A 10,993-nucleotide genomic window follows, 5' to 3' on the forward strand; every position below is an offset into this window, starting at 1 on the left:
CTTCTGGGAAGGCTTTTCACTAGATGTTAGAACATTGCTGCTTTGACTTGCTTCTACTCAGCCACAAGAGCATTGGTGAGGTCGGACACTGGTGTTGGATGATTAGCCCTGTCTCGCAGTCGGCGTTCCAATTCATCCCAAAGGGGTTTGATGGGGTTGAGATCAGGGCTATGTGCAGACCAGACTAGTTCTTCCAGAACGACCTCGACAAACCATTTCTGTATGGACCTCGCTTTGTGCACCGGGGCATTGTCATGCTGAAACAGGAAAGGCCCTTCCCCCAACTGTTGCCACAAAGTTGGACGCACAGAATCGTCTAGAATGTCATTGTATGCTGTAGTGTTAAGATGTACCTTCACTGGAGCTAAGGGGCATAGCCTGAACCATGAAAAACTGCCCCAAAACATTATTTCTGGTCCACCAAACTTTACAGTTGGCACTATGCATTCAGGCAGGTATCAAATCAAATGTATTTATGGAAAGAGGAGGAAGGGAAGCGCTACTAAGGTACACAATAGTAAATTATGGTAGATAGAAGGTGCTCTTTGGTAAAAGGGGCAAATTGGTCATCAAAAAGAAAGGTGGACCAAAGCACTCTTCATATAATTGATTAAAATGCCTTTATTGGTATGGCTTGTTCAATAGAAACAAAGTTTTTTTAAACCGACGCGTTTCGGCTGCATGGCCTTCGTCAGGGAGAACAAAAAAAAAGGAATAAAATGTCCTCTTTTGAACAGCTTTTCAATTAGCCCTAATTGGAAGAGGGAGTGGTTACACAATTGATTGGACACACCTAGTAAGCAATACTATACACTGTAGCTATGTTATCATAAAAATACAACTCCAAGATAGAAGTATCAGAACACTAAAAGGTAGTTCTAACCTTAAATATGCCTGGGAGAAGTGTCAAGAATAAGAAAGCAATATATTCCATAGTATACTAGAATACAGCAAAACATGAACAACAGTCTAAACATAGCTGAGGGCAATTGAGCAAAATGTCCACTAGATGACAGCAAATGGACCCATCACGACCCTACAGGAAGGGTGAGAAATCCATATCTTCATTTAAACCAGGGTATTTAGTGGCCTGTAGTTTGTAAATCCAAAAACGTTCCCTTTGGTTTAACTGTTTAAGACGGTCCCCTTTTCCAATTGAGGCCGGAATATGATCAATACCCATAGCTTGTAGGGAGGCAGGGTTGCTTGTAGTGCCTTGCCATGGGGTAGTCTTCATTGCCTACCTGTATGGCATACTTGTGTTCCGCTAAGCGGTCTTGAAGGCGTCTCTTTGTCCGTCCAATGTAGAACACCTTGCACTGTGGACATTCCAATCTATAGATGACAAGTGGTTTTACAGTTAATGAAATGCTTGACGTAATACTCCATTTAGGAAGCTGTGTCAACAAAATACTTATTCTGTGCAATATTACTGCAATGGTTGCAATGGTTACATTTAAAGGAGCCCTTGGGTTTGTGGTCAAGCCAAGTTTTTTGAGAGTCACCCAGAAGATAACTGTGGACTAATTTGTCATTTAGGGTAGGACATCTCTTAAAGCTTATGACTGGTGGCTCAGGAAAGACTTGGCGTAGTAGCGTATCACTTTGGATGATTCCCCAATTATTTTGACTGATTATTTTAATGTTCTCTGCTTCAGTGCTGTATTTTGTAACAAAATACACTCTCTGATGTATCACGGGGCTCTCCCCTTCACAACAAGTTCTCTCTGTCAAGTAATCCAGCCCTTATACCGGCATCTTTCAGGACCTGAACGCTGTAGCCCCGATTCAAGAAGCGATTCTCCAATTCAGCAGATTTGACACTGTAGTCTGTTTCCTGATCGCAAATTCTGCGGACTCTTTGGAATTGGCCATATGGAATATTCTCTTTTTAGCCTTTTGGGGTGAAAGCTGTCTGCCCTCAGAATGGTATTCCCATCTGTAGGCTTGTGTGCAAACAACCATTGTCATTTTTACTAATGTCGAGGTCCCAAAAAAATGAATGTTATCCTTGCTGTACTCCATAGTTAGTTTGATGTTAGGGTTAATGCTGTTAAGGTATTGGTGGAAGGAAATAAGTTCATCTTCTGAGCCGGACCAAAACAGGCAAACATCATCAATATAGCGTCCCCACCATATAATCCGGTCAAAGTAATGGTTATTAGAAGGATCCAAAATGAAGTCATTTTCCCATTTACCCAAGTACAAACCAGCATAGGAAGGACTGTAGCTCCCATGGCACATCCTTTGACCTGTTTAGAAATACGGTCCTGAAAGATAAAGATGTTATGATTAAGAGTCCATTCAGTCAGTGAGACAATGAATTCTGTAGGAGGCATCTCAGTTTCAGGTCGGGTACTCAAGAAATGGTGCATAGCTGCCAAACCTTGTTCATGCTCAATGGTGGTGTATAGAGACTCCACACCCATGGGGACTAAAAAGGAAGCTGTACCTATATTGTTCAATTCCTTAATGTTGTTCAACACATCTGTGGTATCTTGAAGGTGGGCTGGGAGTGACGTCAGAAAAGGCTTAATAAAGTAATCAATTTACTTAGAGATGGGTTCTGTCAGACTTTCATTACCACTGATGACTGGTCTGCCTGGGGGATTTAAGATTTTTGTGGACTTTTGGAAGAAGGTAAAATGAAGCCATACTGCCATTGAAAATACATTTGAACTCATTGTCTGAAATGTAACCATTCTCCTTAGCTTCTGTGAGGATCCCTTTCAATGCAGTTTTTAGGTCCTCTGTAGGGTTGAAGGTAAGAGATTGGTAGAATTCATCATTGTCTAATTGACGGTAGGCTTCTGTCACATATTTGTCTTTACTCCACACTACTGTAGCACCACCTTTGTCTGCTTTTTTAACCACAATCTGTTCACTTTTGGACAATGATTCAACTGCAACCCGCTCTGTCTTAGAAAGACAGAGAAAGATTACATTGTGTTTGGTTGGAGTCATTTATGAACATTTGAACATCTTGGGCATGTTCTGTTATAATCTCCACCCGGCACAGCCAGAAGAGGACTGGCCACCCCTCATAACCTGGTTCCTCTCTAGGTTTCTTCCTAGGTTTTGGCCTTTCTAGGGAGTTTTTCCTAGCCAACGTGCTTCAACACCTACATTGCTTGCTGTTTGGGGTTTTAGGCTGGGTTTCTGTACAGCACTTTGAGATATCAGCTGATGTACGAAGGGCTATATAAATCAATTTGATTTGATATGAACAACAGAAGTAGACAAGATTTCACACCGTCTAATTTGTTTTGTCTAACTTGTTGGGGTAGTGGTCGAAACAGCAGTTTACACAAGTTAGAGAAAATGTTGATGTGGTTACTAAAATAGCTGTAACTTTTTTATTCAAATATAATTTTACTTTCATACGCCAGATTTGAGCAGCAGAGAAGTAGACAAAGATGTAAATGCTCTAACTTTTTGTTTAAGTCGTTGCAAAATGGTCAAAGTAGCTGATTTGTGTCAAAAGTTCCATTATTGCATTTACAGTGAATGTAAATTGTAATTGATTTCACAATGTGGCCTTTTAGGATCTTGAGGAAGTCCCATACAAGGGGATGAAAAACAAAAAAGAGCAAATGTTTAACATTTTTAAAAATATGTTTAAAAAACCCCAGTATACAATAAACTCAAGCATGGCCGCCCTGCACGTTTTAAAGTTTGAAAGGCGTTTCTAGTTTGAACTGTGTAAGAGGAGTATCGTGCTAATTAATAATAATAAATACGTCGAAGATTGAAGTTGGACCTTTTGCTTCGCAAGCCCCACAAATTAGCCCCTTCTGTCTGTGGTCTAGATTTACGATGTGTCGCTTGTTCAATTACGTCATCAATATACGCAGTGCTGTCTGGCCAATCAGACCACATGGTTCAAGGAAAGTCAAGCGAGCTGTTCGGAAGAGACACTTTAAGCTGAAATAATTGACCGTAAACTTTATTCCTTCATTATTTCTTATTCTCATATGTTCTATGCTTATTGTCTTGAAGATGAATAGTGTTGGAGAGGACTGCACTGACCTAAAACGGGAATATGACCAGTGTTTTAACCGTTGGTTTGCTGAGAAATTCTTGAAGGAAGATCGAAGCGGTGATCCCTGTACCGAAATGTTCAAGAAATATCAGCATTGTGTCCAGGTAAATAAATTTTATCAAACACAGACAAATGTTGTTAGCTATCTATCTGCTCATAATCACCACTCATTGATGCTGTACCTTACTTTTAGGTAACCAAAACAGCCATGATGCAACACCATTGTGTCAGCTGTCATGATATTAGGCCCCAGAAGAAGTACATTATTCAAAGGACTGGAGCACAGACGCAAGGGGACATTTAGCTACTTTGTAATAAAACATAATTGACTTAAGGACATCTATGTATTGGAAATAAATATCCTCAATTCATGATATAGGCCTATTGTCTTCTCAGAATCCATTATTATTTAGTATTTTTAAATGTTGGATGCAAGTGTCTAATCTAATGATACAACTACATATGTTGTGCTTGTATTTGCAGAAAGCCATCAAAGAAAAGAACATTCCCATTGATGGTGTAGAATTCATGGGCCCCAATAAAGAGAAACCAGACAGCTGACAGATGTGATGGAGGAGCTCGCCAACAACTGTGCTCTGTCACACTTGCATTGCTCACTGGGCTTGCCATGGACAGGGTTTCCACCCTTTTATCTTGGATTGGGTTTTGTTTAAGGTCGCTGTCCTAATGTGGAGACTAATGAGCATTCATATGAAGGATCCAACATGCTAAATTACATGACAATGGGTATTGTAATTTGTATGTTGGGCATGGATTACAAGTGGAAGCTATGAATCCAGTCATTTGGGTCAGGCCAATAAATATCCATGGTCACAAGATGCATGTAAAGTGGTGGTCACATCAGATACTCATTCATTGTAAAGGACTATGATGCTTTGCAAAGGGAGTTTCATTTTTTTCAGTTATAAAATTGTTGACGTCTACTGTAAGAGTGCCCTGGCTTGTCCCTCAAGACAACTGAAGGCATTAATGTGGAAGCATTGGGCGAGAAAAGAAAGCTCAATCATACAAGGACATTTATTTTTATTTACACTGTGGAAGAGCAGATGTTTTGTCTGTCTCTTAGCTCCATTGCACTTCAGTTGTCATTGTGTTTTTTTCTCGGTGTATGATGCAATGTAATGCTGTGATTGACATGTACATTGACAAAGCAATAAATAGGAGAATCATGTTCCATTACTGCCAAGTAATATTTTTAGCTCTGTGGATGGACATCAATGTGTCACTGGAAACCTAATATGCAATGTGACAAACCATTGAGTACAGGTGTTGGGTTTGTTTCAGTGTTTTAATTGAAAACAAAATGCTTGCATATAGACACCACAGGTTACAAAAACAGAGGAATGAACTGGCTAAAGTTCAATATTTCTTTAAAATAAAACATGGGATTTTCACAGAGGTTTACCAGATTACAATCAAAATCAATTTCCAAACATATTCATTCATTCTTAGAGGTTCACACACACTTACAATTCATTTAAAAGGAATAGACGATGCAGGCAGATGTTCACATTTAGTTTTTGTTGGGTGTCGCACTTCTCAGGGCAGTGTTCATCAAACTGATAATGTTCATACTTGTACTTGAGCAGCAAGACCAGTTAATTGGCATGTTAACAAATGGTCTCACCAGACATCAGAACTGAGCTGACTAGTGACCTGACATGGGGAGCTGAAGCTTAAGGAAATCAACAATATTAAGGCCAACAGGAGGGCAGGGGTGACAAAGGAATGTACATAGCAAGCAAAAGGGGGACAATTATTTGAGATCTGGGATAAAAATAATAATTAAACTGCGCCTAATCAGTGCCCTCTTGTGAATGGCTAGCTGGTCTATCGATAGTGGCGTGGGGGCGGGCTATGGTACGGTACTGGGTGTCGCCTTGCTGGGGGGCTATGGCGTGACACAAGGCGGCGTGGGGGTGACTGGTAGCGCTGTGGAGGGGACCCTCTGCTTTGGTAAGGAGGTGGTGAGTAGCCACGCCCTCGGGGGGATCTGGAGCGAGACCGCGAGCGACCGTAACTGGCACCACGTTCTCCGTGGACACGAATGTTTGCCGTCTCCCCCTGAGAGACAGAGCAAATGAAAGATGACCCATTTTCCTTCATGAGCTTGAATAAGCTTGATTTGACTCGCAAATGCACTCATTTGTCTTGTTTTACCGTGGAAAGGTGTACTCACCTGATGGGAACGGAACTCAGTCCCGTCCAGTCTGCGCAGGGCGTATTCCATGTCTTCCCGACGAACAAACTCCACCACTCCTTCACCATCTCGCTGCACGTCGGCGAAACAAACATCCCCTGCCTCACGCATGTGGTCTTTCAGATCCTGCCAGCTCCCGGTTTGGGGCAAGCCTGGGAGGGGAAACAGCACATTGTCATTTTACCAAAAGCTCTTGCTTGTTGGAGTGAAAGAGTGATATTTTTGATGCCATAAAATATGGGTTTTCAAGTAAAGTTTCAATAGACCTGTTTCAGGTGGCATGTACCCAATTCACATTTGTATTTACATTTCAGCCAAAGTTGAGGGATAGTATAAGTATGCAAATAGTCATCTGACTGTTAGTTGTGTTGAAACCTAAGAAATAAGCTCTTCTAGCTATACTAGAGGATATAAAACACCGATACAGTTGGGGTCAGGACGATACCAGTATCCAGATAACTCTTTAGTCCTTTAAAAAACATTCTGTATATAAATAGTGTGCTATAGCTAGGAAAATAAATGTGACTCCGGGTGACGATGTTTGTTTTCAACATTCTGGCTGTTTCCCTAAAGATCCGCTTTGTGTTGTTTCCTTGCCACAACACAAATGAGTACCACGATACTGGTATCGTCCAGGCCCTAGATACAATAGCGAAATACCTCCAAGCAATGGCAAAAACTAAAATTTATAAAACATACACCTACCAGTCACTATGGCCAGGTGTTTGGGTTTATGCAGTCAACATGATCAGTTTGAGATTTTATTGTTTCGCTCGTGTTTGTTTTGGGCAGCTGACTTGACCTCCACTTAGTCCCCTTGACTTCCAGTCCGCCAAGAGAGAGAGAGACAAAAATAACACTTCCTACGACTCAGAACGTCCACCTACCAGTCACTATCACCCGGAACTCAGATCTCCGAGTTGGGGGCCCAAACCTCCCCCTAGGACCTCCTTCTCCCATAGGGCCACTAAATTTGGCGCCAGAGGAGCGAGGGTATTCTACACGCAGCTTGGAGTCTCCGAATCCATATCCATTCCTTCCATAGACCGCGTCTTCCGCATCCCTAAGAGAAGAGAGCACAGAACTCCTTACTTACTTGCCTAAGGGAAATACACTTGGCAACGCCTTCTCCATCCGTTCCCTGAGGTCAGTCCCTGGTGATGTTACTAAATCAGAGGAGAACAGCTTGCCAAACAGCCAGGAATTGTGATTGGACTTGTACACGCACTAGATCATCCCTGGAACTCACCGTGGATCATCGAAGCGAACAAAAGCAAAAGGGATGGTTCCCCTGTTATTCTTTAGTTCGATATCCCGGATTTTTCCATATTTGAAGAAGAGATCCTCTATGTCCTTCTCCTGGGCGTCCATTGGAAGATTTCCCACGTAGATCCTTCCATCAGTCATTGTTGGTATTGGTTAGGCCCTGCTAAAATAAACCGAAGGCACCTGCAGGCTTCAAACTCACTGATCGATTCCAAGAACAATGGTGGAGATTATCCGTATCCTAATCCTAGTCCCAATCCTAGTCCATCCTCTTCTAATGCTTTAAATTAATCAAAAAAAGTTATAGAATCCGTATCCTAATCCAAATCCTAGTCCGTCCTCTTCTAATGCTTTTAAATTGCACACAAAAAAATTGTATAGAATCCATATCCTAATCCTAGTCCCAATCCATCCTCTTCTAATGCTTTAATTTGGAAAAATCTAGAATCTTTGTGGAGCAGGAGTAGTACATGTTGAGTTCAATATAATCTGCACAGCAGCTTGGACCAGAGTCTGAAAGCTTTAGAACACAGGGTAATGCTGATGAATGCCTTGGACTCAAATTATACAACTATCTATCAGAAGTATTTTGAACATGCACTAGTTAGTGGCTAACTAGCTAGTACTACCAGAAATACTTTCATTAAGACATTTCATGTATTTCTGGTACTACTGACCTTCCTTCAATATGACATATAACAAACCAGTTCAATAGGTTCTATAGCAAAAAGAAGGCTACAGTTATTTTACTAGAACGCAAATTCTAAAGAAAGGTTGCGCTTCAAACACAAAGTAGACAGCCCTAAACCCTCAGTCCTTGGAGGAATCCCCGCGGTCTAGCAGGGGAAATGTGCAAGTAAGCCGCCTAGTCCTCGTTTTTAATGGAGTTTGCTAGTGTACAATTATGTTCACTTCGGGGCCTGACACGCCCCATAATTCAATTTTCTACGATTATACATCCACTAAGAAAAGTCTGCCAAAACTTAAAACCTCAACGTCAATATAGAGTCAACATACAAGTGTAAGTAAAAGCGAATGTAAATAAGTAAAAAATGTTGCTACTAATGCCCACACGTTTCATAAAAGTAATGATGCTTTTGTTAGGTTAGCTTTAGGAAATTGTAGAAATAAACATTTTCCTTCTTCAGAAGTAGCTAGGCAGGCTAACGTTAGTTAGCTAATTAATTTGCTAGCTGTCATACAGTAGGCGTATAATAATAATTATATAGTTAATAGACATGCAGTAATAAATGACCGTAGCATATATAAAGCACCCACACGTGGCTGAAAACACAATCTTCTCGGCAAGAATAAGTGACGATTTCCGGGCAAGGGCGGTCCATTTAAAAAATAATTCCTTCCCCCCTCACCCTGCAAGTGTATACTCGTCAGACGTCATCAAAAGTGTCCACTTACTTTGAGGGCTGAGGGGATAGGGTGTTTGGAATGCAACCAAGGTCTGGCAGTTACAAGTACACAGTCAGAAACAAGTCAGCCCGCTAAATAAAGTTAGCATGCTAAGCTAACAACATGGTTACCTGTGTTAGCTCTCGAGAACCCAATGGAGTCATAATACTAATGTTCGTTAGCTAGCTATGTGTTTGCATTTGACAAAACATGATTTTGAATATACCCCCCCTATTGCATTCGATTAACTAGACAACGTTATTATATCTACAGTTCGCTAGGTCCGAACATGTGTTAAAACACTACAATGCGTGAACGATTAACTGGCTAGCTTGGTAGCGACGTTCAACTCTAGTTCGAGCTAGCTAGCTAACTTTAGTCCTCTTTTGTTGTTTCCGTCCATGCTAACGTTAGCTATAGTCTACTCCCCTCTTTAATTTTAAAGTGTAAATAGCAACAAGTATTTAGATCTGTTATTAACCTTTATGAAAAGCAAATTATTTGCTATTAAAAACATAATTTCAGACATACCTCAGAGTAATTTTTGGAAAATATGTGGAAGGCTATCGAGCACTCTTCCTAGCCTCAAAGCAGGAAGTCAGCTCGAGTTGTCGCTGGTTCGTTACGTCAGAAATACCCGCCCACTTTTGAGACAGACGAATTTGCATAGGGCAGGCTAACCGAAAAAATCTTCCCTTTGAAGGCATGGCACAATCTGTAATTTCGACAAATTGACCCTGCCACTTTGTGTAGTGAATTGATGGTTGGATGGGGCTGGCGAATAATCACTCTCAAATTAAGTTACAGTTAGAAGCTATGGATTAAATGACAGTACATAAGATTGACAAAAAATGTATCTGATGATATTGAACTTCTATAGGCCTGTGCTGTCTATCATCAGATCATTTACACTAATTTCATGTCAAATTCCTTGACTGGCCTACTCAAGACATTTTATGCTTCTGTCAATATTCTGTCCATGTTTCTGTTATGCCTTCCCAGTAAGCAAAATTATGTTGAAAATACAGTGCATCGGGAAAGTATTCATACCCCTTGACTTTTCCCATATTTTGTTACGTTACAGCCTTATTCTAAAATTGATTAAATAGCTTTTCCCTCAACAATCTACACACAATACCCCACAATGACAAAGCAAAAACAGGGTTTAAGAAATTTTATTTAAAAATAAATAACTGAAATATTACATTTGCAAAAGTATTCAGACCCTTTACTCAGTACTTTATTGAAGTACCTTTGGCAGCGATTACAGCCTCAAATCTTCTTGAGAATGATGCTACAAACTTGGTAGAGCTGTATTTGGGGAGTTTCTCCCATTCTTTGCAGATCCTCTCAAGCTCTGTCAGGTTGGATGGGGAGCGTCGCTGCACAGCTATTTTCAGTTTTTTCCAGAGATGTTCGATCGGGTTCAAGTCCGGGTTCTGGCTGAGCCACTCAAGGACATTTAGAGAGTTAGTGTCGTTGTCCTGTTGGAAGGTGAAACTTCGCCCCAGTCTGTTGTCCTGAGCGCTCTGGAGCAGGTTTTCATCAAGGGTCTCTCTGTACTTTGCTCTGTTCATATTTCCCTTGATCCTGACACGTCTCCCAGTTTCTCCCGCTGAAAAACATCCCCACAGCATGATGCTGCCACCACCATGCTTCACTGTAGGGATGGTGCCAGGTTTCCTTGCTTGTCATTCAGATCAAAGAGTTTAAGTGCCTTTTGGCGAACTCCAAGCAGGCTGTCATGTGCCTTTTACTGAGCAGCAGCTTCTGTCTGGCTGCTCTACCATAAAGGCCTGATTGGTGGAGTGCTGCAGAGATGGTTGTCCTTATGGAGGTTCTCCCAACTCCACAGATGAACTCTGGCGCTCTACCAAGGCCCTTCTCCCCCGATTGCTCAGTTTTGCCGGGCGGCCAGCTCTAGGAAGAGCCTTGGTGGTTCCAAACTTCTTCCATTTAAGAATGATGGGGGCCACTGTGTTCTTGGGGACCTTCAATGCTGCAGACATTTTTGGTACCCTTGCCCAGATCTGTGCCTTGACACAATCCTGTATCGG

At 41.4% G+C, this 10,993-nt stretch overlaps 1 protein-coding gene and 1 pseudogene across 6 annotated transcripts; one reads left to right on the forward strand and one right to left on the reverse strand.

The window, feature by feature from the left end:
* The first annotated feature begins 3,848 nt into the window (after nt 1–3,848).
* LOC109892503 (TP53-regulated inhibitor of apoptosis 1-like) lies at nt 3,849–5,242 on the forward strand (annotated as a pseudogene).
* Nucleotides 5,243–5,332: 90 nt separating this feature from the next.
* On the reverse strand, nt 5,333–9,599 carry LOC109892501 (serine/arginine-rich splicing factor 9-like). 6 transcript variants are annotated; one of them, XR_004210219.1, is made up of 5 exons: nt 9,468–9,571; nt 7,513–8,049; nt 6,969–7,326; nt 6,243–6,415; nt 5,333–6,127 (listed from the first exon to the last, which is right to left on the reverse strand). XR_004210219.1 is itself a non-coding variant. In XM_020485078.2 (5 exons), exons 2-5 carry the CDS (start codon nt 7,668–7,670, stop codon nt 5,894–5,896), a joined length of 741 nt encoding a protein of 246 aa, XP_020340667.1. In that variant the 5' UTR covers nt 7,671–7,689; nt 9,468–9,599; the 3' UTR covers nt 5,333–5,893. The 6 variants fall into 6 exon arrangements, 5 of the variants coding, with proteins under 5 accessions (XP_020340667.1, XP_020340664.1, XP_020340665.1 ...); XM_020485078.2 differs by having other exon boundaries at nt 7,151–7,326; nt 7,513–7,689; nt 9,468–9,599; XM_020485075.2 differs by having other exon boundaries at nt 7,151–7,326; nt 7,513–7,692; nt 9,468–9,599.
* Between the last annotated feature and the right edge of the window lie 1,394 nt (nt 9,600–10,993).

Source organism: Oncorhynchus kisutch, linkage group LG6, assembly GCF_002021735.2.
Source record: "Oncorhynchus kisutch isolate 150728-3 linkage group LG6, Okis_V2, whole genome shotgun sequence".
NCBI lineage: Eukaryota > Metazoa > Chordata > Actinopteri > Salmoniformes > Salmonidae > Oncorhynchus > Oncorhynchus kisutch.